We start from the raw sequence: 27,680 nt of genomic DNA on the forward strand, positions 1-27,680 counted from the left end.
TGTCGCACTGCTCTCTATCTGCTTGAAGGGCTCTGCAGTTTATTTTTGACATTCCATCTCAAGCCTCACTAACAGGTACCAACACCAGGCCTGGTAGCCGTTGCCTCCATTAAGAGCTTGTCAGATAATAACGCAGCTCTTCATGCCACATCTGCTCTGAAGTGCTTCCTATAATGAGCAACGTAATGTCTAATCACATGGAAGTTAGGGAGGTCCTTTGTTCTTTCTGCATGCTATTCCTGGAGGCTAGTTTGCACCAGACATCCAGGAGGGTAGACCGAGAAATCATCGTGCAAGCGTTCCTCAATGAGGGCCTTCTCTTGGCCACCTTTATTATCTACATGAGTGCCACAGAGCTCAGCCCAATCTGCCACATGCTGCTGCCAGTAGCCAGGAGTGGCAGGAATCCATATCTCGGCCAGAGGGACTCCCACAGTCGAAATGTGCCAGCACAAGGGATTGGCTGTACATCACTGAGAGAGAGAAGGTGGGGGAGACATCTTGAGGGTGGGGGCTAACATCTGGCTCTCCTTTGGGTTATAAGTCACAGTTCATGCACTGACTGCCCAGATGCATCAAGTGTGATAGCATGACAGCTTCCTCCCAAGGCCCTCGGATATCCCTGGGCTCTTCAAGGACCATCCCAGGCTGCTGGGGTTGCTCACGTGGGACAAGAGTTATCTGTTGGGGTCTTGATTGATAAAGGCTGTCCGGGGGTCTGAGACCAAGGCGGAGACCTGATACCATCAGGCCAATGTTGCCACCTGATCTGTCATTGAGCGATGCTCCAGATGTGGTCCTGCTGCCTGGTGGTGCTCTTAAGTACAGCCCCCAGAGAGTCACCCATGTCATGGTGGTCTCCACAACCTTAAAAAGCTGCCTGGCAACATGAGGAAGGAGGTCCGTGCCTATTCCTCTCGGGAAAAGGCAGACCAGGAGAGACTGGAGGACAAGCTCAAGAAGATAGAGGACGGGCACGGGTGGCAAGGATCCCGCATACCAGGAGGATGAGGGAGGCCCTCACTGCTGCCAGATGCTCAGATTAGGAGGCTTGGTGTTTGGCAGCTCCAGCACCCCCTTCCCTAAGGAGAACTTTCAACAAAATCCCACTTTCACATCTTAAAACACAGTACTGAGAGAGGGCTGCACTGTCTGAGCTGCTATCCTTTGGGCAAGATCCTAAAACAAGATCCCTTCTGCCTCTTCAGACTACTAAAAAGATTGTGTGACACAATGAGCGTAGAGGAAGTTTTCCCCATGTTCTGGCTGACATTCGTCCTCCACCCAGAACTATCACAACTAAGTTGTCTCTGAACTCTGCTGGTTTTTTTTCCCTGGGATCTCACCACATATGACTTGACTGCTACGTCAGTCCAAGTACACTTCACAAGGAAACCATTGCCTCAGAGGCTTTTTGGATCCTTGAGGACATGAAAAGCTCAGCAAATTATTTCTTTCCTTCTTCAAATTCTACCCAAGCAGTCAAATCTGACAGAAGCTTACTGGAGGGTGCATTAAGAGCACGGGAAGGTGGGCAGGCTTCTGCAAACAAAATGTTAAGCACACACATGGACACTATTGGCCTAAAACAGAGAGCATAGGTGCAGGGGTAGGCCATCCAGCCCTTTGAGACCACTCCTCCATTCACTAAGATCATGGCTGATCTGGCTGTGTCTCCACTTTGCCCTGTGTAACCTTTGCCCATCAACAATCTGTCTCATTCTGGGGCAGAGAATTCCACATCCTAGGCACTCTTTGGGAGAAAGGATTTCTCCTCATCTCTGTCTCAGACCCCTTCCCCTTCGGCTGTATTCCCTGCTTCTGGTCTCTCCCAGAAATGGAAACATCTTCCTATATCTACCCTAACAAAGGGCCTTCAGGATCTAAATGTTAGAAATACTAATTAGAACCAAAGAATGACAGAAACCCTACAGCGCAGGAGGAGGCTACTCAGCTCATCAAGACTGCACTGACTCTCTCAACATGAGTCAATTATCTTGTCCCTCCCAATAACTGAGGTATAAAAGAAACATTGATGTCGCAACGATGGAGAAGGAGGAACTTGTTCAGTTACTGGAGAACTATAACAAAGAGCAAATTGATCATTTGCAGATGATTGTATATATTTCTCTGGCCTCATATTACAATTTATTGTGAGCCCCAACACATCCACGCAGCAGAGTGTAGTGAACTTAATAAAACTAGACAAATGATGCTAAAGTTTGAGTGTACTTCATTATTTCCTGTGATTCCCGACTAAATTGGCACAAAGTTGGACATCTTCTAATATGTAGACATCAGCTCAGTGATATTAGGCTTTCTGGGGTCAGGCAACATTTGTATCTTACAAATGAATCCTCTCCCAAAAAGAATAACCTTGACGGTATCGATGAATGGGAATCCAAGCAAAAAAAAACTGAGCGACAGGCAGTAATTGTCATTGCACAGAATCATAGAATCATAGAATCCTACAGTGAAGAAGGAGGCCATTTGGCCCATTGAGCCTGCACCGATAACAATCCTACCCAATCCCTATCCCTACAACCCCATGTGCTTACCCTGCTAATTCCCCTGACACAAATGGGCAATTTAGTATGGTCAATCCACCTAACCATCAGACTGTGGGAGGAAACTGGAGCGCCTGGAGGAAACCCAAGCAGAAGAATGTGCAAACTCCACACAGACAGTTACCACCCAAGGCTGGAATTGAACCCAGGCTCCTTGCGCCGTGAAGCAGCAGTGCTAACCACTGTGCCGGCAACAGCACGATTAAAATTTCAAAGTAAAATATGAAAATCAGGCAGTACCCCGCCACCTGTACAGTATAAAATATAGGATGCTCATCTCACACCCTGAGTTAGCATCATTTTGTCCTTTCAGGTGAACCGTTTCATGGTTGAAGCCAACGTTACCTGAAGTTTCTCCAGTAGCTCCATGTTCTGTCTCTTGAGCTGGCAATTTGCTCTCTCTAGTTTCTCCAGTCGGTCCCCGTCATCGCAGGGTGATGCGCCCTCCACCATCTCGTCTTGCAACACATGGTATTCTACCTCATAGGCATGGAGCTGTTTGGAAATGTCCATCTCGAATACCTGCAATACACCCAGCAATGATTCACTGAAAACAGCGAATGACTGAGTCTCTAGTTTAAAAATTTCCATTAGGGGAAACTGATTTCTATTATTTATGAGATCTAATTATGGATTATAAAGAAACCATGAGGTAAATAGGTATAAAGCAAACAGGAACAGTTTACTCAATGTCGCGTCAATAGTACAAGACTGTCCTAGGAACTTCCATTCAGGGTGGAGTTTGTGCCCTGGGTCACCAGATCCATTCACTTAAAGGGGCAGACGTCCAATTAAATTTTTTCATAAGTCTATTTATTAGTGTCACAAATAAGCTTACATTAACACTGCAATGAAACTACTGTGAAAATCCCCTAGTTGCCACACTCCAGTGCCTGTTCAGGTACACTGAGGGAGAATTTAGCATGGCCAATGCACCTAACCAGCATGTCTTTTGGACGGAAACCGGAGCACCCAGGGGAAATCCATGCAAACACGGGAAGTATGTGCAGACTCCGCACAGGCAGTGACCCGAGCCGGGAATCGAACCCAGAACTTACATAACAGTTTAGTCAGCTTTAAATCAAAAACAGGATTGTGACCTTCGCCCTGGAGCATGGAAACATGGGGAGAGGGCGGGAATGTAGAACTGAGACACGACAGATCAGCCATGATCTTATTGAATGGCGGGGCAGGCTCGAAGGGCCAGATGGCCTACTCCTGCTCCTATTTCTTATGTTCTTATGTTCTTATGTTCTTATCTCTGCGCACTGATCAAAAAATGAAGATTAATTTTGTGCGTTCATAATAAAGAAGTAATGCTGGAAAGAATTGCTGGAAAAGTAATAGTGAGCTCATAATGTCCCATTATAATTAGTGTGGGGGGGGGAAAAGAACACCAACTTATAGCAAGAAAGAGATTTGCGATGAGTCGCAAATCACTGAAGGATTTGAGGTGTTTTCCCGGTAACAATCTTCCTGTGAGTTTCAGGGAATCTCTGGCTCTGCATCATAAATGTGGATGTATTTCTGGAATTTAGGGCTGGTATTTAATGTTGTAAAAGGGGAAGTTCCATTGTCCCAGATGACCATAGGCTGCTCTCCGCTCTGAGAGGGGAGAGCTGATTGGTGATGATTTAACCTGAGGATCGCCACACCTCAGGCAAGGGGCAAGGCTGAGAAAGCACAGAATTCACCAACAACCCTCAGCAGGTGTGGGAATTGAACCCACACTGTTGGCATCACACTGCATCACCAACGGGCCATTCCGCCAAACGAGCTAAACCAACACCCTATATTAATGCTGTAAGGACCCTGTTAATGACGCAATTTATGGTTCCGACATGAAACTTAACGTTGAAGGCCCAGAAAGGGAAGAACTGAAACTGTTGAGTCACACAAAAGGACATCAGTTAGTACCACTCGTTGGAGTTTGCAGAGACAGGGAAAGGCGACACCATGGAAAGATTTCAGAACTGACAACAAAATGATGAGATTGAGGCCTTGCTGCATAATGAGTCATGGAATCATGATCATAGAGTCATAAAATACATGACCAATAACAGCCTTATATTATCCATAGAATCCCTACAGTGCAGAAGGAATCCATTTGGCCCATCAAGTCTGCACCAACCACAATCCCACCCAGGGCCTATCCCTGTAACTCGACATATTTACCCTGCTGATCTGTTCGACACTAAGAGTCAATTTAGTATGGCCAATCCACCTAACCTGCATGTCTTTGGACTGTGGAAGGAAACCCACACAGACACTGGGAGAATGTGCAGTTTCCGCACAGGCAGTCACCCGAGGCTGGAACTGAACCTGGGTCTCTGGCGTTATGAGGCAGCAGTGCTAACCACTGTGCTACTCACGTCATCAATACAGTTACATGTACTGGAAGCCAACCAGAACTGGGAGAAGCATCTCAAACAGTCTTTCGTAAGCCCTCTGGTGATCCTGGATATTCCCTGGGGAGGGAGATGGAATAGGAGGGTGCTGTGATGCCTGAAGGTGTCCCTGGATCACACACTCGGTAGAGATACAGGTTTTGCTGGTACGACACTTCTGGGACATTGAGATTGCGTAACCCTGCTAAATGGTTGCTTCCCAGCTAAATGATCTAAACTGCAAAAAAACAAACTTTCACCCATGGTAGCTTAGTGTAAATGTCAGGGAAACATCTTTTTCACACAACGCATGTCGCTAGTTTGTGTTGAACTATTTAATTAACGAAACACAGTTCGATGTGTTTTCTCACATTCTGTACCACTGACAACAATATGCCTTGGGCTGAATTGACAGACAGGATCTCCCTTGGGATCCAAGGATCACGATGAACCAGCTCAAGCACCAGTCAATTTCAAAATTGTTATCATGCTCTTGGATCCTGGACAACAGTAATGTTTTTCAAATGTTGGCTATTAAGCTGGACAAACATATGAGGGAAAATAAATCTCTTACGTATAGCACAGCTGTGCTATATAAATATTGCGTAGAAAACCGCACTTGACATGGATTAAGTAAGCAGTAAAACATACTGAGTAAAACGCTAACTCACTGTTGAGGGCTACTGCGCTAACAGCATTACTTAGGAGTGATCAACAATGTCATAAACTTTAGTCCTTTTCTGTAATTTGATGTCAAACACTTTAAGCCTAGTCTGTAAATTACAAGTAACATTAGCTTTATGGCTCCCTTAGACTAATACATGACCATTAGCGGCCTTATATTATCCTATGCAGGGTGATTTATGGAGAAACACACAATAGACTAGGCTGCACTTATGGCCGCAGTATCTTTATTATATCAGAGGCAGGCAATGTGGTGGTAAAATACTAAATTGCTATTGACAGGTATTCAGTTTTAAAATAGTATTCCACATGAAGATTTTTCAGTGGTTTGGAGTTGGCCCATTTTATTGGAGGCAATGGCGTGGTGACATTATCACTGCACTATTAGTCCAGAAACTCAGCTAATGTTTCGGGTCTCCGGGTTCGAATCCCGCCACAGCAGATGGTGGAATTTGAATTCAATGTATAAAGGATATCTGGAATTAAGAATCTACTGATGACCATGAAACTATTTTTGGAAAAATGCATCTGGTTCAATAATGTCCTTTAGGGAATGAAATCTGCCACCCTTACCTGGTCTGGCCTACGCCATAGCGATGTGGTTGACTCTCAACTGCCCTCAGGCAAGGAGGGATGGGCAATAAATGCTGGCCAGCCAGCGATGCCCATGTCCCGCGAATGAATAAAAGAAAAATCCAAAATACTTTCTTGTTATATCATAAACTTCGGTGTTCTGTTCTGATGAGAAGGACAGTTTAAATCTGAAATTTATTGACTAGTGAATGCTTCTTACGTATCAAATACAGGGTAGCGGAGCTAAAGAAGATAAAAGGAACATTTTTTTTCAGGTAGATACCACCTGCAAAGTGTGACTTCCATAAAACAAGTTAGTACATAATCAGTATCCCAATGACGGAGCAATTTGTGCTGTTACTGGACTAAATATGAAGTATTTTTCTATGTTGGCATCTCCATAAAACCTCCAAAATGCTCCAAGGATCCAAACCCAGGCAATGGCATTAAAAGGTTCACAGTAACGACAATGGTACCTGAGCAATGGTTTTCTCCATTTGTGCGTTATTCAGATTTGGAATGGTGGTTTTGATGAAATCTACAATGCTCTCAAAGCTGTCACATTGCAGAATGGATGGCTCGTGACTGCTCAGCAGACTGAGGGCCACTTTAAAAATCACATCAGTCCCCTGGAGAAACATTATATCTGCAGTTTTGGAAAAGGAAAAGAGAATACAGACCCATGTGTTAGTCTGAACATTTCATTACTCGAGTCAAAATTCTTATCTATTCATTGGTAAGGGTAAAGTTTAAAAAGAAACAGTATTCGGTTCATGGGTCTTTGAAATACATCAATAGTGTTGTGGTGACACGTTAGACCTCAGGCAGGACACTTCCCCCAAGGGGATCCCAAAGGAGACACTTACTGAAGCAGATTACCTGTGGAAAAAATGCATGTTGTGATGACTTTTGAGCAGCATTATTCATCAACTCTGTCAAGCATAACAATCCAGAATACCGTATTGCTCAAGGGTTGCTCTTTAGAATTCTCCAACACAGCTCCAAAGGGTGGTAAGCTATGGGCCTGTGCTTGTAATTGTCCCTGTGGGGAGTTCTGTTTAAATCTACTCCCTTGGGTAGTTGGCAGACGGAGGCACTTTCACACACTTCCCAAATACGTTGAGGTCTCTTAAGTTTATTATGAATCCACACACAGTTTTGAATACTCTGGCGTTCATTGTATAGTGTGAAGCCTGCCATAGAAATGCAATCAAACTTCACCAGTTAGCCACTCTCAGTGGTGGTGGTGGGTGAAGAGGGGTGGCGGGGGGATTGTGCTTTCATAACCATGGTTACCATTTCCCGCCACAATCCTCCGCCATGGCACAGGTGCGTATAAGCAACACAGGACGCAGTAAAAATTGCAATTATATGTCTATCTTGCTGTCCAACACGTCATTTATTCCTCAAGAGTAGAATCAGATTAAATCAGACATTAAAGCTGAAATGGACCCTTTTTTCAAAATATTGCTCCCCTCCCTTTTTTGTGTCCTCTGTGCTTAACTGGTTCAGTACCTAGAACGGGAAGAACTTTCATTTCAGCTCTTACTATCAGATTTGTTGTAACGAGATTATGTAAAATAAAGGTCTGTCCAGGATAATGGCCTATCACTCTGCCATAACAATGTGACTAAGTCGCAAAGCTGGAAGGGCCACTGCTATGTCAGACATTTTCCTTCCTCACACATACCAGTGATGAGCCTTGACATAGGTGTGACTCTGTATTCGCACTCTCGTCCCAGAGTCTGTGGGTTGAAACCTCATTCGGGAGACTTTTTTTTAAAAACACTCATGGAGTGTAGGCCAACATTCACTGATTATGCCTAATTGCCCTTGAGAAAGTGGTGATGAGCTGCCTTCTTGAACCACTGCAACCCATAAGTGTAGACACACCCAGAGTGCTGGTAGCAAGAGAATTTTAGGAATTTGACCCAGCCACAGTGAAGGAATGGTGATATATTTCCAAGTCAAGGTGGTGAGGGGTTGGAGGGGTACTTGTAGGTGGTGGTATTCCCATGTGTCTGCTGCCCTTATCCTTTTCGATGGTACAGGTAATGTGTTTGGAAGATGGCATCTATGGAGCCTTGATGAGTGATGGTACAAGCTGATGCAACAATGCATCGGTGGGAGAAGGAATGGATGTTGAAGATGGTGAATGGGATTCCAATCAAGCGGGGCTGCCTTGTCCTGGATGGTTTTGAGCTTTTAGAGTATTGTTGGAGCTGCACTCATCCAAGCAAGTGATGAATATTCCATCGCACTCCTGGCTTGTCTAGATGGTGGCCAGTTTTTGGGAAGTCAGGAGATGAGTTATTCGCCACAGGATTCCTGCCTCTGACCTGTGCTTGTAGTCACAGTATTTATACCACTGGTTCAGTTTCTGGTCATTGGTAATCCCATGTTGTTGACAGGGGGGGATTCAGTGATAACAGTGCTATTGACCGTCGAGGGGAGCTGGTTAGATTTTCTCTTATTGGAGATGGTCTTTACCTGACACTGGTGTGACACGAATGTTACTTGCTACTTATCGACCCAAAGCCTGAATGCTGCCCAGTCTCGCTACATTTGGACACAGACGGCTTCAGTATTTGGGGAGTTGCGTGTGGTGCTGAACATTGTGCAGTCATCCGCAAACATCCTCACTTCTAACCTTGAGATGGAGGGAAGGCCATTGACGAAACAGCTGACAACTGTTTGAGCCTTGGACTCTCCGAGGAACTGGAGTACATAATTACAGGCCGACACTCTAGTGCAGGACTGAGGGAGAGCCTTCTAGATGAAACACTAAACTGAGGCCCTCGCTGCTTGCTGCAGTGGGCATAAAAGATCTTTGAGGCATTTTTTTGAAGAGCAGCAATGGAATTCTACCCAATACCCTGGTCAACATTGACTATTTAACCAAAATGATTAATGCAGATGATCTGATCACTGTCACATTGATGACTGTGGGATCTGGTTATATTCAATCCTACTACAGCATTATATTGGCAATGGCACATCAAAGGTAACAATGAATGTAAAACACCTTGAGAGGTTCTGAAAGGTGTTATATAAATTCAGACTCTTTCTTTCCTGGCCGATTTAGTGTCACTCAGACTAATTCAGGAGCTGCTTGAGGTCATTCAAACATTGCTGCCGTGTTCCAAGTGCACCAGGTCCTCCTCGTCCATTTCTCCCAGCGCTTGCTGATTCACAAGAACACCAGAACGAACACCTTGATCTAAAAATTCCCATCCTTGTTTCCAAATTCCTTGCTTCTCCCAATCTCTGCAAACTCCTCCAACTTAGTTGGTTAAAGCGCCTGTGTAATAAACAGGAGATCCTGAGTTCGAATCTCAGTGCTGCCTTAGCAGAAATGGCATTTTTAGGGTGGCATGGTGGCACAGTGATTAGCACTGCTGCCTCACAGTGCCAGGGGCTTGGTTCACACTCTGTGCAGGTTGCACACATTCTCCCTGTGTCTGTGTGGGTTTCCTCAGGGTGCTCCAGTTTCCTCCTACAGTCTGAAAGATATGCTGGTTCAGTGTATTGGCCATGCTAAATTCTCCCTCATTGTGCCCGAACAGGTGCCGGAGTGTGGCGACTAGGAGATTTCCACAGTAATTGCATTGCAGCGTTAATGCGAACCTACTTGCGATACTAATAAACTTAAACTCTCTGAGATATTTGCATTCCTCTAATTTTGACCATCTCAGCATCCCTGCTTTAAACAACTCCACCACTGGCGATCATGACCTCAGCTGCCAAGAAGCTCATCCTGGCAATTTCTTTCTGCAGCCACTCCACCTCACAATCTCGTTTCCTCCTTCAAGGATCTCTTTAAAGCCGATGGCCGGAATCTTATCACCATTCAGGCTGGTGGGATTTTCCCATCCAGCTACAGTGAACGGAGATTTGGTTGGGCGCCAAATTCCCCAAGTTTGCTGCTGCGGGAACGTGAATGGCAAGCAAGATCATGATACGGAGATGCCGGTGTTGGACTGGGATAAACACAGTAAGAAGTCTCACAACAAGTTAAAGTCCAACAGGTTTATTTGGTAGCAAGCTGGTGGCATTTGCTACCAGATAAATCTATTGGACTTTAACCTGGTGTTGTGAGACTTCTTACTAAGCAGGATCATGCTCAACGATTTGCACCCAGCTTTTGACTATCTGCATTAATATCGCCAACTTGGCTCAGTGTCAAGTTTTGCATTATTGTGTGAAGCATCTCGGGATGCTTTATCCTGATAAATCCATCATATAAATACAAGTTGTTGGTGGAAAAGTATTTTGCCACCACTATTTTCCATCGTTGCGTGCATGCTTCAGATCTGTACAGTTACAATTCTGACAATTTCAAAATTTAAAATGGTCCACAAGCTACAGGAATGAGAAGGAGGAGATCTAACAGTGGGATTCAGCTAGATGGGGTAGGAGAGTGTACAGTTCTGGTTCACCCTATTACAGAAAGGATATTATTAAACTCGAAAGAGTGCAGAAAAGATTTACTAGGATGCTACCGGGACATGATGGTTTGAGCTGTAAGGAGAGGCTGGACAGACTGGGATTTTTTTTCCCTGGAGCTTAGGGGACTTATAGAGGCCTTTAAAATAATGAGGGGCACAGATCAGCTAGATAGTCAACATCTTTTCCCAAAGGTAGGGGAGACAAAAACGGTATAGGTTTAAGGGGAGAGATATAGAAGGGTCCAGAGGGGCAATTTTTTCACACAGAGGGTGGTGAGTGTCTGGAACGAGCTGCCAGAGGTAGTAGTAGAGGCAGATACAATTTGTTTTTTTCAAAAGCATTTAGACAGTTACATGGGTATAGAGGGATGTGGGCCAAATATGGGCAATTGGGGCTAGCTTAGTGGTTAAAACAAAAAGGGTGTCATGGAGAAGTTGGGCTGAAGGGCCTGTGTCCACGCTGTAAACCTCTATGACTCTATGATTCTATGAGAGTGAAGGTGTGAGTAAGAATATATATTTAGTGGTTAGCTATGGGAATAATGGGGTATCTATAATAAATTTCCCACAGTGGATTAGGTAGCTGTATGGGAGTCCATGCCCAGAGAGATGGTAAACAGCACGATTGGACAGACAGCACTTTCTTGACGCAGGCCTGCTGGGGCTGAAGGAAAGTATTACCCAGACTCTTGTTCTGCATTAGCTATAACATTTGGAAAATGAAGGCCATACTTACCAAAGACCCTGGCTACAAATCCCAACGGGAACTGGGAGGCGAAGAAGGTGAGGAACCACGGAGCTGCGTATAGACTGGGGCTGACCTCATTGTCTTCCAGGTGGTTGTACAAATCCCGGTGATAGTCGTGCAGAAGTCTTGACAGCTGGTACATCTGAATCTGCCCAAAGGACAAAGCATTTTCAGTATGGTTTCAGCTGACAGCACACACAAATCTTCCTGCAATTCTGTGCTGAGTGAGATTACAGGCTCACAATTCTGAACACACACAACCAAACACACATTTACACACACGCGCACACACAAAACATACACACACAAACACATACAAAATATACACACACACATATAAAACATGCGCACACATACAAAACATAAACATGCACACAAACACTCAAGCAAGACATACACGCACACACATACAAAACATATACACACACAAAACAAACATGCACACAAACACAAAACATACATATGCACACAAAACATACACACTCACAAAACACACACACAACCAGACACACATATTCCTACACATACACACACACACACACACACACACACACACTGTCACAAACACTCAGGTTTACTAAATCACAGTTTTCCCAGTTTGTTGGTGCCAGTGTTACATTGGACTTTGTGTCCCCACCACTGTCCCAGTGTCCTTGTGTTCAGCATCCACTGACCATCGCTTATAGTGCACAAGGATAGCACTGGTCTTAGCTCTGGAATGTAGTCCTCCTCCTCCCTCCCACTTCTCCCACTCACTCTGGCCCCTCATCCCTCCCCTCCCGCCGTGGAGAATTGTCCACCAATATTCGAAACTGTTTCTACATAGCAAGGATGGCACTCCAGTGAGGTACTGTATCGCAGCTTGGGAGACTGATAACTACCAGGAACATACCAATAACCTCAGGACAGAGAGACATACACTGCTGAGGAGAAAACCACTCAGCAAACAATTATGAAGGGCGAAAATAAAAAGATTTGTTGAGGTCTTTTAGATAAAAGTTTTATATCTGAACACCTTCCTATTTGTTCCTATCTTAAACAGTCACTAAAGTGGGTGGCACGGTAGCAGAGTGGTTAGCACTGCTGCTTCACAGCTCCAGGGATCTGGGTTCGATTCCTGGCTTGAGTCTCTGTCTGTGTGGAGTTTGCACGTTCTCCTTGTGTCTGCGTGGGTTTCCTCTGGCTGCTCCGGTTTCCTCCCACAGTCCAAAGGTGTGCGGGTTAGGTTGATTGGCCATGCTAAAGTGACCGTAGATGCATAGCTCAGAGGATTAATGGGTAAAATATGTACGCATTTGGGTTAGGGCCTGGGTGGTGCAGACTCGATGGGCAGAATGGCCTCTTCCCGTACTGTAGGATTTCTATGATTTTCTATGAAAGTACCCAACATACTTGAAATTTTGTTTTAAGTCAGATTCGCAAGACTAAAGGAGCCATTTATTCCATTAGGATGGCATTAGCAATTGCAGCTTTAAAAGTAATTATTTTTAATGTTTTAAGTTTATTATTTATTAGTCACAAGTGAGGCTTACATTAACACTGCAATGAATTTACCATGAAATTCCCCGAGTTGCCACAGTCCGGCTCCTGTTCAGGTCAATGCACCTAACCAGCATGTCTCTCGGACTGTGGAAGGAAACCGATCGAATAGATCCCACATTCCTGCTGCAATTATTGAACAGTGCAATATAGGATTTATTTTTGCCCACTGCCAGTTCAATAACTAGTGAAGACACAAGATATAATTCTACAAATATATAGTATTTTGCCCACCTATGTAACTCAAGCAGAAATACTGAGCCTCATATATGCACATATTGCTTCAAGCTGTTATTTGCCAGAAAGCAGCTGATCGTCCTCGACAGAATGCAGTGGAGATTTACTGGGATAGATTGAGGGATGAGGGATTTAACATAACATAAGAACATAAGAAATAGGAGTAGGAGTAGGCCATCTAGCCCTTCGAGCCTGCCCCGCCATTCAATAAGATCATGGCTGATCTGTCACTGCTCAGTTCCACTTTCCCGCCCTCTCCCCATAACCCTTAATCCCCTCTCTTATCAAAAACCCATCAACCCGCGTCTTAAAAATATTTAGCGAGGCAGCCTCCACCACTTCAACGGGCAGAGAATTCCAGAGATTCACCACCCTTTGAGTGAAGAAGTTCCTCCTCAACTCCGTTCTAAACCGACCCCCCTTTATCTTGAGGCTGTGCCCCCTAGTCCTACTATCCTTTCTGAGCGGGAAGAGTCTCTCCACCTCTATCCTATCCATCCCATTCATCATCTTATACGTCTCAATGAGATCTCCCCTCATTCTTCTAAACTCTAACGAGTACAAGCCCAGTTTATTCAGCCTCTCCTCATAGCTCAACCCCCTCAACTCCAGTATCAGCCTAGTAGACCTCCTCTGCATTCCCTCCAAGGCCAAAATATCTTTGCGCAGGTGCGGCGCCCAAAACTGCACACAGTACTCCAGCTGCGGCCTCACCAATGCCCTATACAGCCGCAGCAAGACCTCCCTACTTTTATATTCAATCCCCCTCGCTATGAAGGCCAGCATCCCATTCGCCTTCCTGACCACCTGCTGCACTTGCAAGCTGGGTTTTTGCAACTCATGCACAAGGACCCCGAGGTCCCTCTGCACCGTCGCCTGCTGCAGTTTTTCGCCCCGTAAGTAATAGTCCTTCCTACCATTCTTCCTACCAAAGCCACATTGTTAGGTTAGAGAAGCTGGAGTTGTTTTCACTTTGGAGCAGAGGAGGTTAAGGGAAGGCGCAGAAGATTATGACAGATTTAGGTAATGCAGACGTAGGCTTTAATTCTCCGGCCTCACCCGTGGCTGGGATTCTCCAGTCCCATTGCAGCAGATGAAGGTTTGGCCGAGCGCCAAATTCTCTGTTGCCGCGGGCAGTGGTGACGAGGATGTTGGAAACGATAAGGGGTTTGGATAAGGAAGGTGAAGCGAAGCCACTGGTGGGGGATCAACGTCCAGAGGGTACACATTTAAAATACCAGCAAAATATCCAGGGAGAGGATGAGAGGAATTTATTTTATACGATGAATTGCTAAGGTCTAGAACGCTGGAAACAAATTCAATCAATAATTCTCAATCAAATATGTATGCGAGAAGAAAATTGTCGAGGTTTGGAGAAAGAGCAGGGGAGAGGGAATAAATGGATAGCTCTTTCAGGGAGTTGGCATAGACACAATGGGCCGAATGGCCCTCTTCTCAGCCAGTGTAAACATCATTGTGATTCCAGATGGTTCCTGGCTGAATATACAATAGAATTTCATTGTGGTTCAGACTGAGATTGTGTGCTGCCAGTCTGTTTCATATAGAAATATCGAAGATAGGAGCAGGAGGAGGCCATTTGGCCCCTCAAGCCTGCTCCGCCATTCATCACCATCATGGCTGATCATCCAACTCAATAGTCCAATCTTGCTTTGTCCACATAACGATTGATCCCGTTCACCCCAAGTGCTATATCCAGCTGCCTCTTGAATACATTCAATGTTTAGGCACCAGCTACTTCCTGTGGTAATAAATTCCACAGGCTCACCACTCTTTGGGTGAAGAGATGTCTCCTCATCTCCATCCTAAATGGTCTACCGTGAATTGTCAGACTGTGACTCTCTGGTTCTGGACTCCCCCATCGTCAGGAATATCTTCCCTGCATCTACCCTGTCTGGTTCTGTTAGAATTTTATAAGTTTCTATGAGATCCTTCCCTCATTCGTCTGAAGTCCAACAAAAATAATCCTAACCTAGTCAATCCTTCGTCATCAATCTCACCATCACCGGAATCAGCCTGGTAAACCTTTGCTGCACTCCCTCGAGAGCAAAAACATCCTTCCTCAGAAAAAGAGACCAAAACTGCACACGATATTCTAGGTTCTATATTCTACAGATATTCTATATCTTATTCAGACCTCTCTGAGGCTTACAGAAATAGACAGGAATCCTATTTTATATCCTTCTCATTGCAGTAACCTATTCCAGCCCCACAACAGGCCCAGACACCTTGTTCCCCTGACTCCTTCCTCTTGTGTGTTCCCCTGTTGCTCTACCACTGGTGGTCAGGCCATCAGTTATCTAAGTGCCAAACTCTCACTCTCAGTTCTTCCACTTCCCTCTCCTCCAGTAAGATGCTCCTTAAATCCCTTGAACAAGATTTTTGGTTTCCCCCTCAGCCACTCCAAGGCTTGAATTCTCCGGTCATTCAATCCAGTGGAATTCTCCAGTCCCGCCGGTGTGCACACCACCACCCACGGAGTGACATCAATGGGAATTCCTATTGGCAGCAGCGGGACTGGAGAATCCTGCCGTGAGCGAACAACGTGCCGGCAGCGGGAAACGCTAGGAGGCTGGAGAATTCCGGCCCGGATCTCTCATCCCTCCCTCCCCATGCCTCTGTGAAACCCTTGGGACATTCTTTATATTAAAGGCACCAAGCTTGCATGTTTCTGATATACACTCCAGGTTTCAGTGGGTCGATGTAACACACACACACACACACTGAGGAGCTAACAGCACAGCGGCATGTCAGAAAATCAAGGCGGTGCTAAATGAACTGCTCAAGGCTCGCCCTCGCAGCATGTGGTTGCCACCTGAGCATAGCAACGCGGCAATCCCTCACATCGCACTCCCATCTGTGAGCCGTCGCGCCTGTAACATTCTGCGAAGGAGGCTGCCCTTATCTGCTGCCCTCCCTGTGCATCGCCTTCTGCTGCAGACAACAGAGACGCAATTGATTTCACCGGGCTGCCAAGTTCACAATGTGGGTTACTCTGAATAATGGATGCCCTCCCTTTATTATCTCGCTCATTTATAATCTGCCGAGACACAGTGGGCACACTCACTCTGCTCCTGACAGCCTCATTATGTACTGCTGCTGATAGCCGCGTGAGGCTGCCTGGGTGTCACTGAGTCATGCGACATGCACAAGGCTGTGCTCGCATTACCAGTTCCATAATTCATCTCATGCTGCTTTTCCCCTTGGCTGAGCTTCGCAAGAGAGAGGAAAGAAATCTGAAGAGCGTCCAAAGGAAACTGTGATCTTGGGGATTGTCCAGAGGTAACTGAGTCCCTGCAATTTCAAACGCACTGCTTTTGCCGTTTTAAATATTATGGGGCACAGTGGGTTAGCACTGTTGCCTCACAGCACCAGGGACCCGGGTTCAATTCCATAGACGGGGTCACCGTCTGTGCAGAATCTGCATGTTCCCTCCGTGTCTGCGTGGGTTTCCTGCGGGTGCTCCAGTTTCCTCCCTAACCGGACGTGCTGGTTAGGTGCATTGGCCACGCTGAATTCTCCCTCAGTGTATCTGAGCAGGCGGGGATTTTCACAGTAACTTCACTGCAGTGTTAACGTAAGCCTACTTGTGACTAATAAATTCTTAAAAATCGTTATTCCAAAATTCCTGTGGATCAAAGCTTCCCTCATTACTGCCCGTTGCCAAGGCTTGCTCCAGTAGTTTCTTTCTTCTCAGAGAGTCCCTTGGGATTGTGGGTGGCATAGTGGTTAGCACTGCCGCCTCACAGCACCAAGGACCCAGGTTCAATTCCCGGCTTGGGTCACTGTCTGTGTGGAGCGTGTACATTTTCCCTGGGTTTGTGTGGGTTTCCTCCAGGTTCTCCAGTTCGCGCCACAGTCCAAAGATGTGCAGATCAGGTGAATTGGCAAAATTGCCCCTTAGTGTCAGGGGGACTAGCTAGGGTAAATGCATGGGGTTATGGGGATAGGGCCTGAGTGGGATTGTGGTCAGTGCAGACTCAATGGACTGAATGGCCTCCTTCTGCACTGTAGGGATTCCATGGTCCTTTTCTGTCATGGTAACTAGGGATTTTCACTGCAGTATTAATCTAAGTCTTGTGACACTAATAAATTAAAAAAATGACTTTGTTCCACTCCAGACCGGTGAGTTCCGAGGTGGCTGGTGTGACCTGCAGACTCTGGTGCAGGTGGTGATCAGAGAGGATCTCGCGGATGGGTTGTTTGGGCGGCGGGGGTGGTGTGTTCCCTTCAGCGCCTCATACTTTGTTTTTGCACGTTCCCGACCAAGTCTCTCGATGTGTTCAGTACCTTCCCAAATAGACCTTCTCCAACTGGCTGGTCACGCACGCCAGGGTCTCCCATAAGTTAATGGGGATGTCGGGGGGGGGGAGGTGGCAGGGGGATGGGGGGGGGGGGGGGTGGGTAGTGGGGTTGGAGCCGGCGATGTCCGGGAGAGGGTCGGTGGGGGGGGTGGCGGTGATTAGCAGGCTGGTGATCGGTGGAGGGATGGGTAAATTGACGCATGCCCAATGACCCCCTGAGCAGTCCGATGCCAGCCTCTCCAGCGGTGTTAGGTCCCCTCCCTCCCTTGTAATGCACAGAGTGATGTAAATTCATTTCACTAAGTTTGCCATTTCCCCGCCCACGGGGCACTTTGGGGAATATTTATTTAATATATTATTTCTTTGACTGTTTGACAGTTATTTCTTTGGGGAAAGTCATGCCTGACCTCCCCTACATGCTGCTCCTATTTTGTATGCATCCCGTGTAATTCTTCTCCTGGGACTACGCTCTCTAGCCAGGGGCATTAGTCTCTGAGCATCGAAGAGATCACTCCTTGTGAGGCTGCAATGTAATGTTACATTGGGAAGCCCTCCTGTGCAGTTCCAATCTAGACAACGGAAACCACAACCCGCGACAAGACCTTGCAGCTGATTCTGATCCTGGGAAAACAAATCCTTTGCTGGATCCCAGCCATTCCTGCCTGCAGCACAGTTTTCCCAGGGCTCCCATGAGGCAGAATGCCACTGCCTGCAAAATATCCCTCTAGGAACTTTCTTAATCAACGGCAAAAAGCTATAGTTATGTCGACAAATTGGAGGAGTTGGGACTTTTTTCCCTTGGAGAACAGAATCAATCACAGAATCCCTGCAGTGCAGAAGGAGGCCATTTGGCCCAATGAGTGCACCAACCACAATCCCACCTGGGCCCTATCCCCATAACTCCATGCAACTTCTGACACTAAGGGGCAATGTGGCATGGCCAATCAACCTAATCCGCACATCTTTGGACTGCGGGAGGAAATTGGAGCATCCAAAGGAAACCCGGAGAGAACACGGGGAGAATGTGCAAACTCCACACAGACAGTGACCCGAGGCTGGAATTGAACCCAGGTCCCTGGCACTGTGGGGCAGCAGTGCTAACCCCCCCACTGTGCTGCCCACCAGAAGGCTAAGGGTGCATTTAATAGAATATTAATCATCACGAGGGGGCTGGGCACAGTCGGCAGGGATAAATGAAGATGGATCAATGGCGAGAGGGCACGGATTTGAAGTGATTGGTAAAAGAAGCAATGGCAGCACGAGGGAAAGTATATAGACACAGTTAGGCTGGGAATGGGCTGCCTGAGAGTGAGGTGGAGGCAGGTTCAATTGAAGCATTCAAAAGGGAATTAGGCTGTGATCTGAAGAGGAAGAATGTGGGAGGATCAGGGGGAGAAGGCAGGGGACCGACACTCAGCGGGGTGCTCATTCACAGAGGCAGCACAGACACTCAACTGTGGCCATTCTGTGATTGTGTTAGGGACAGAAGGCCAACCTCAAGTGGCTTCCAAAAGGTAAGACATTCATGCTTTTATTTCGAATGAAGCTTTGACATTCCAATTAGCTTCACTAAAAAGAAATTGGCAAGTAGACATGTCAGCTCCTTTCAGTTACTTAATGAAGGATGCAATATTATTACAGCTTTACACTAAACCTCATGTATACAACTGTGCTGTAATTTAGAAAATAACATTTGTCTGATACTTTAATTGTTGAAAACACCTCTGGAAAAAAATTGATTTTCAAATTGTAGATGCGTAGATGTGTAAGGCAAGGATCACTGTGCCTAATGATTTGGGGCATAGATAAGGATGAACATGCAGTGCATTATATCCCAGGGAAGGAGGAATTGAAAACTAGAGGGCATAGATTTAAGGTGAATAAAGAACATAGAACAAAGAAAACTACAGCACAGGAACAGGCCCTTCAGCCCTCCAAGCCTGCACCGACCATGATGCCGGACTGAACTAAAGCTCCTACCCTTCTGGGGACCATATCCCTCTATTCCCATCCAATCATGTATTTAAAACTCACTATTGTATCTGCTTCCACTACCTCGTCCAGCAGCGAGTTCCAGGCACCCACCATCCACTGTGTAAAAAACTTGCCTCGTGCATCTCCTTTAAACCTTGCCCCTCGCACCTTAAACCTACGCCTCCTAGTAACTGACTCTTCCAGCCCGAGAGAGGAAAGATTTAGAAGAGACTGCAGAGGCAACTTCTTCAGGCAGAGGCTAGCGCGTATATGGAATGAGCTGCCAGAGAAAGTGATTGAGGCAAGTTCGATAGCAACATTTAAAAAGCATTTGGATAAGTACATGGATGGGAAAGGATTCGAGGGATATGGGCCAAATGCGGGCAATTGGGACTAGCTGGGAGGGCACCATGGTCGGCGTGGGATCCTTTGTACAGTTTGCTTCATTAATGCAAAGACCTCATTTTAAGACATTTCTGCCTATGTAACTAAAGTTAACTTGGCCTCATTTTGAACTCGGCAAGCATGCTGGGATTAGCTTGGAAAATTGACTGCATTCTTTCAAAGTACAATGATAGCAGAAACAGCTTTCTCATAAGCCAAAACAAAGCACTCACGGCCACAGCTGCAAATTGTTTATGAAAGTTAGAGTCACGGTTTATACCAAGCAATTTCAATATGAGATAATGGAAAAGTTTATAATTCTGTACGCAGCCATTTGTGTTAAGTGTGAGATTTGGGTCAAATCTGTTTCAGGTCTGGCTCTTACTCATTTCTCTCTCTCTCTCTAATAAATCAGTTTTTTCATTTTCTATAACATGCTAATTTTAAAACTCTGCTCAATAAAAGAAGTTTAACATACCAGTGCTGTCTCCCCCTATTCTGAGGAATGAATGGGCCCCACAGTCGGCATGGACCGGTTGGGCTGAAGGGCCTTTTTCTGTGCTGTATCGCTCCATGATTCTGGCAATTCTGGGTAAATGCTCCCTCTAAAGAGTGTGGCTGCACAGTAATCAAAAAGTCTCCCACTCCAATCTCTAAGTTACCACGTGTGCACTGCCACAACACAATACTTGAAGCACGTAAATAAATCGTGCCTGCACTCCCAAAAAGGATGTGAGGAAATGTTACTGTGGAATAGATTTTTCGACTGGAAACTCTCACTCAATGCATAGTTAATAAGACCATGTGACATAGGAGCAGAATGAGGCCATTCACCCATCTAGTCTGCTCCGCCTTTCAACTATGGCTGACTTTTTTTTTCTCATCCCCATTCTCCTGCCCACAACCCCTGATCCCCTTATCAATCAAGAACCTATCTGTTTCTGTCTTGAAGACACTCAATGACCTGGCCTCCACAGCCCTCTGCGGTGAACAGTTCCACAGATTCACCACTCTCTGGCTGAAGAAATTCCTTCCCATCTCTGTTTTAAAGGATCGTCCCTTTAGCCTGAGGTTGTACCGTCTGGTTCTAGTTTTCCCTACTGGTGGAAACATTCTCTCCACGTCCACTCTATCCAGGCCTCGCAGTATCCTGCAAGTTTCAATAAGATCCCCCCCCACTCCACTTATCCTTCTAAACTCCAACCAGAGACCCAGAGTCCTCAACCGTTCCTCATATGAGGAGCTCTTCATTCCAGGGATCATTGTGCACCCGAGCTGGGAAAGTACGATTGTTACAGGGCAAAGTGTTTCGGAGGTAGCTTGATTGCGCCGTCATTCAAAAAAAATAAAAGGGTGCTTACTAGAGACAGAGGAACTCACAATACCTGCAATGACATCATGTCTGGCCTGTACTGCTTGCGGAAGCCCAGGTCATACATCAGGAACTTCAGCATTTCGAATGCCTGCTCTTCACTCGTGTGCAGGAGGACGACCCCGGCAACGAAGCTGATGCCTTGGCAGTAGCCCACTTCCTTGTCCAGCAACGAGTAGGCTTTGAGGAGATTAAACAGCGAGAGTTGGCCAGCTCCCAACTGTGCCGAGAAGTACGCATGGGTGGGAAATGTCCGTCCTGTAAGAACACGAGAAAGAGGCAGGGTTATTTTACTTTCCTGTCGCAAGACTTTTACTGTACGTTCTGTTAATATTTTCACGTTCTCGTCCTGGGAAAACAATCAGTCCCCATATACAGCTCCTTGCTGTAAACGGACAGTGAGTTCAGGCTGCTAGTTGAAGCTACTATCGATCACTGGCATTAGGTGAGGTTTTTAGCGTTACACAAGAGGCAAAGAGGATTCTATCAGAGAGGGATTAGAGTGTCACTCGAACCGGCAGCGGGAGATCCAAGAAGGCTGGCAGCAGCCCCTTCTTCAGCTAAAGCAGCAGAATGATGTCTTTAGGAGTGTGCTTCTTGTGGAACTGGACACTACAACACTGTCAATTCCCTCCGCCCCTGAAAATTCACCCTCTCTGAAACAGGCCGGCTGCCTCTGGCTTCATACAACAGGTGGAAGGAGGTCACAATATCCTGCTCTGATGCCACAGAATCGTTCCCCCGCACAGATGCTGCGGTTAAAGGAATCACTGGAACATCAGGGAGGCCACTCAGCCCCTCAGGCATGCTCCATTTTTCAATCAGATCATGGTTGATTATAGTTCCACAGCAGTGGTAAGGCATAGCAGTGTTTGTAAAGTTTTATGAAGTTTATTTATTAGTCACAAGTAAGGCTTACTTTCACACTGCAATGAAATTACAGTGAAAGTCTCCTAGTCGCCACACTTTGGTGCCTGTTCGGGTATACTGAGTGAGAATTTAGCATCGCCAATGCACCTAACCAGCACCTCTTTTGGATTGTGGGAGGAAATCAGAGCACCCAGAGGAAACCCACGCAGACACGGGGAGAATGTGCAGACTCCACACAGACAGTGACCCAAGCCAGGAATCGGCTTGGGTGCTGTGAGGCTGCAGTGCTAACCACTGTGCCACCACGCCTACCTATGTGGTAAGGTATAGCAGCAGTACAGTATAGCAGTATGGTATAGCAGCAATATGGTATAGCAGTGGTACGGTAGTGGGATATAGCAGTGAAATGGTATAGCAGCAGTATGGTATAACAGTGGGTATAGCAACAGTACAGTATAGCAGCAGTATGGTATAGCAGCAGTATGGTATAACAGTGGGTATAGCAACAGTACAGTATAGCAGCAGTATGGTATAACAGTGGGGTATAACAGCAGTATGATATAGCAGCAGTATGGTATAGCAGTGTTATAGTATATCAGTGGGGTATAGCAGTGGAATGATATAGCAGCAGTATGGTGTAGCAAAGTTATAGTATATCAGTGGGGTATAGCAGTAAAATGATATAGCAGCAGTACAGTATAGCAGCAGTATGGTATAACAGTGGGTATAGCAGCAGTACAGTATAGCAGCAGTATGGTATAACAGTGGGGTATAGCAGCAGTGTGGTATAACAGTGGGTATAGCAACTGTACAGTATAGCAGCAGTATGGTATAACAGTAGGGTATAACAGCAGTATGATATAGCAGCAGTCTGGTATAGCAGCAGTATGGTATATCAGTGGGGTATAGCAGTGGAATGATATAGCAGCAGTATGGTGTAGCAGAGTTATAGTATATCAGTGGGGTATAGCAGTAAAATGATATAGCAGCAGTATAGTATAGCAGCAGTATGGTATAACAGTGGGGTTTGGCAGCAGTACAGTATAGCAGCAGTATGGTATAATAGTGGGGTATAGCAGCAGTATGATATAGCAGCGGTATGGTATAGCAGTGTTATAGTATATCACTGGGGTATAGCAGTGGAATGATATAGCAGCAGTACGGTGTAGCAGAGTTATAGTATATTAGTGGGGTATAGCAGCAGTATGGTATAGTCGTGTTGTGGTATAGTCGTGTTATGGTATAGTCGTGTTATGGTATAGTCGTGTTATGGTATAGTCGTGTTATGGTATAGTCGTGTTATGGTATATCAATGGTATGGTACTCATGATCCCATGGCTGTGCACCAGGATGTCCTGCGGAGAAAGTTGTTATCCTGTTAGTCCCGTCGCTTTTGAGTGACAAAGTAGACAGATCCACCCCATTGGTTGGGATGTTTTCAGTAGAAATGAGTTCAATTGTAAATCTCATCTTGCTGCCAAATGAGGCGGAAAGCAAGACAGTGAGGTTTAGAAAGAGAATCCCAGAACTTGGGGCCCTGGCGACTGAAGGTAGGAACACCAATGGTGGAGCGATTAAAGTCCTGATGTGGATGCCGGCGTTGGACTGGGGTAAACACAGTAAGAATTCTCACAACACCAGGTTAAAGTCCAAGGGACACCCACCTAACGGAGGAACAGCCAGTTCCGAAAGCTAGTGACGTTTGTTACAAATAAACTTCTTCGACTTTAACTTGGTGCTGTGAGACTTTTTACTGGGGCAATTAAAATCAGAGACGCTGCATAGACTAGGCTTTGAGAAGGTGGATCTCCTGGGCTGCAGGAAATTCCAGAGAGAGGGAGGGGAGAGGTGATGGGGGGATTTGGAAATAAAGACGAGGATATTTTTTATAACATGTTGATGATGAAATGTGCTGGGAGTGTTCAGCCGTAAGAATGGTGAAAAATGAAATGGTGAAAAATTACAACATGCTACTGTGCAGAGGGACCTGGGGGTCCTTGTGCATGAATCGCAAAAACTCAGTCTGCAGGTGCAGCAGGTGATCAAGAAGACGAATGGAATGTTGGCCTTTATCGCGAGGGGGATAGAATATAAAAGCAGGGAGGTCTTGCTGCAAATGTACAAGGTACTGGTGAGGCTGCAACTACAGTGCTGTGTGCAATTTTGGTCCCCTTATTTGCGAAAGGATATATTGGCCTTGGAGGGAGTACAGAGAAGGTTCACCAGGTTGATACAGGAAATGAGGGGATTAGCTTATGACGAGAGATTGAGTAGATTGGGCCTGTACTCGTTGGAGTTTAAAAGGCTAAGGGATGTTGTTATAGAGACACACAAGATAATGAAGGAGCTAGATAGGGTAGAGGTAGAGAGATTCTTTCCACTTAGAAAGGAAACAAGAACTAGACGGCACAGCCTCAAAATAAGGAGGAGTCAGTTTAGAACAGAGTTGAGGAGGAACTTCTTCTCTCAGAGGGTAGTGAATCTCTGGAATTCTCTGCCCGTTGAAGTGGTGGAGGCTAGCTCGTTGAATATGCTTAAGTCGCAGGTAGATAGATTTCTGATCAATAAGGGAATTAAGGGTTGTGGGGAGCAGGCGGGTAAGTGGAACTGATCCACTTTCAGATCAGCCATGATCTTATTGAATGGCGGGGCAGGCTCGAGGGGCTAGATGGCCTACTCCTGCTCCTATTTCTTATGTTCTAAGAAAAGGTGGTAACAATGAAGAGAACAAAGAACAAAAAATATTACAGCACAGCAACAGGCCCTTCAGCCCTCCAAGCCTGCACTGACCATGCTGCCCGACTGAACTAAAAACCCTTACCCTTCTGGGGACCATATCCCTCTATTCCTATCCTATGCTTCTATTTGTCAAGACACCCCTTAAAAGTCACTATCGTATGTGCTTCCACTACCTCCCCTGGCAATGAATTCCAGGCACCCACCACTCTCTGTAAAATGTCTGCCTCGTACATCTTGTTTAAGCCTTGCCCCTCGCACCTTAAGCCTGTGTCCCCTTGTAAGTGACTCTTCCACCCTGGGAAAAAGCTTCTGACTATCCACTCTGTCCATGCCTCTCATACTCTTGTAGATTTCTATCAGTTCGCCCCTCAACTTCTGTTGTTCCAATGAGAACAAACCAAGTTTCTCCAATCTCTCCTCATAGCTAATGCCCTTCATACCAGGCAATATCCTGGTAAATCTTTTCTGTACTCTCTCGAAAGCCTCCACATCCTTCTGGTAGTGTGGCGACCAGAATTGAACACTATATTCCAAGTGCAGCCTAACTAAGGTTCTATAAAGCTGAAACATGACTTGCTTATTTCTAAACTCAGTGCCCCGGCTGATGAAGGTGAGCATGCCATATGCCTTCTTGACTACCTTCTCCACGTGCATTGCCACTTTGTGACCTGTGTACCTGTACACCCAGATCCCTTTGCCTATCAATACTCTTAAGGGTTCTGCCATTTACTGTATATTTCCTATCTATATTAGACCTTCCAAAATGCATTACCTCACATTTTTCTGGATTAAACTCCATCAGCCATCTCTTCACCCAAGTTTCCAACTGAGACCTGGGATACAAATGAATGATCTAGTTGGGCACGTGAGCTGTGCCGGCTTGGAGGGCCGAAGGGCCTGTTCCTGTGCTGTATTGTTCTTTGTTTGTTCTTTGATCTATATCCTTCTGTATCCTCTGATGATCCTCATCGCTATCCGCAAATCCACCAACCTTTGTGTCATCTGCAAACTTTAACACTATGTTTATCCACAGCATGGTGGCACAGTGGTTTAGCACTGCTACCTCACAGTACCAGGGAGACAGGTTCAATTCCCGGCTTGGGTCACTGTCTGTGTGGAGAATGCACATTCTCCCCGTATCTCCCTGGGTTTCCTACAGGTGCTCTGTTTCCTCCCACAGTCCAAAGATGTGTGGGTTAGGTTGATTGGCCGTGCGTGCTAAATTAGCTCTAGTGTCGGGGGATTCGCAGAGTAAGTATGAGGGGTTATAGGAATAGGGGCTGGGTGGGATTGTGGTCGATGGGCTGAATGGCCTCCTTCTGCCCTGAAGGGATTCGATGATTCTATGAAGATGAGAGAAGACAAATGGAAGGCAGAAGAATAAAATAGGACCCTGAAATTTAATTAGCTTTTAGTTTATTTATTAGTGTCACAATTAGATTTACATTCACACTGCAATGAAGTTACTGTGAAAATCTCCTAGTCACCACACTCTGGCACCTGTTTGGGTACACTGAGGGAGAATTTAGCATGGCCAACGCACCTAACCAGCATGTCTGTCAGATTGCAGGAGGAAACCCACGCAGATAAGGGGAGAATGTGCAGACTCCGCAACAGTGACCCAAGCCGGGAATTGAACCTGGGTCCCTGGCGATGTGAGGCAGCAGTGTTAGCCACTGTGTCACCGTGCCACTCACAATAGAAATAAATTAAAGCACAACACTGTGAATAATAGAAATGAGAGACAAAAGCTCACTGAAAAACAAAATAATTATACTGGAGAAGAAAGATATAAGAATCTCAGACAAGATCAGCCAAATGAAAGCAAGAGGAGGAACTTAACTAAAAGGACAGATTTGCAACTGCAGTTGTTTAAAGCTGTTCCAGAGTAGAGTGTGCAACATCACCATCTGCTGGTCACAAAATCTTACTACATAGGAAAAAATTTTTAATTTGGCCTAAGTTATTTTCCCAAAGAAATAGGGGGAGATTTTCCAACCCATGAGAAGCACCTTGGGACAACTTAACTTACACTATAGGTGCTGTGTAAGAAAATGGAAGATGTTGTTCTGATAAACTGATAAATCCAACTGCTCTCAGTAATGCACAGTTAAGGGACACTGTTCTTTTGACTTTAGTGCAACCAAAGTTACTTAAAAAGTGCTCTTACCAAGGTCCACCAGGATAGCGTGCTGCTGAGTCGTCAGCTGTTTCAAAAGTTCTTTGTATGAGATATCGGCCGGTTGCTGCTTCTCTGGTAACCGGTGTCTCAAGCGGTACTGCTCGGCTAAGAATTGCCAGATCTCTCCTCTCCGAGCTTTTGGTACGCCTGTCACATAAAGGCACCCTCGTTAAAAGCAGATCGCAACACTTGTCCTTCCAACTCCTGTCACCATTTTATTCAAAACGCAAACAATAATAAATGAAGTTTCTTTCCCTTGATGGAAGAATTTTGCATTTAGGTAGCATCTTTTGTGACAATTGCATGTCGATAAGTATGTCTGGGGTGCAGCTTCTGTTCCAATATAGCAGCCAATTTACGCACAGCAAGATTCAACAGAGAAGGAATTCAGTAATGGCCAGGAAAAAGATACAAAAGTCAGAGGTCACATATCAACCGACTCAAGAATGGCTTCTTCGCTGCTGCTGTCAGACTTTTGAATGAACCTACCTTGCATTGAGTAATCTTTCTCTACACCCTAGCTATGACTGTAACATTACATTCTGCACTCTCTGCTCTCCTTCTCTATGAATGGTATGCTTTGTATTGCACAAGAAACAATGCTTTTCACTGTATGTTAATACATGTGACAATAATAAATCAAATTGAAAGCTC

At 45.7% G+C, this 27,680-nt stretch overlaps 1 protein-coding gene across 3 annotated transcripts in view; it reads right to left on the minus strand.

Annotated features, from left to right (window-relative positions):
• tbc1d4 (TBC1 domain family, member 4) overlaps positions 1–27,680 on the minus strand; it is a 252,066-nt gene that overhangs the window by 1,789 nt on the left and 222,597 nt on the right. For all 3 annotated transcript variants that reach the window (XM_080198110.1, XM_080198111.1, XM_080198112.1), the window contains 5 exons: positions 27,015–27,173; positions 21,249–21,493; positions 11,396–11,555; positions 6,688–6,857; positions 2,913–3,089 (listed from right to left, as the gene is read on the minus strand). In XM_080198110.1, coding sequence (XP_080054236.1) covers positions 2,913–3,089; positions 6,688–6,857; positions 11,396–11,555; positions 21,249–21,493; positions 27,015–27,173 — 911 coding nt within the window. The remainder of the gene's footprint in view (positions 1–2,912; positions 3,090–6,687; positions 6,858–11,395; positions 11,556–21,248; positions 21,494–27,014; positions 27,174–27,680) is intronic.

Source organism: Carcharhinus amblyrhynchos, chromosome 10, assembly GCF_965287045.1.
Source record: "Carcharhinus amblyrhynchos chromosome 10, sCarAmb.v2.hapA, whole genome shotgun sequence".
Lineage (NCBI taxonomy): Eukaryota > Metazoa > Chordata > Chondrichthyes > Carcharhiniformes > Carcharhinidae > Carcharhinus > Carcharhinus amblyrhynchos.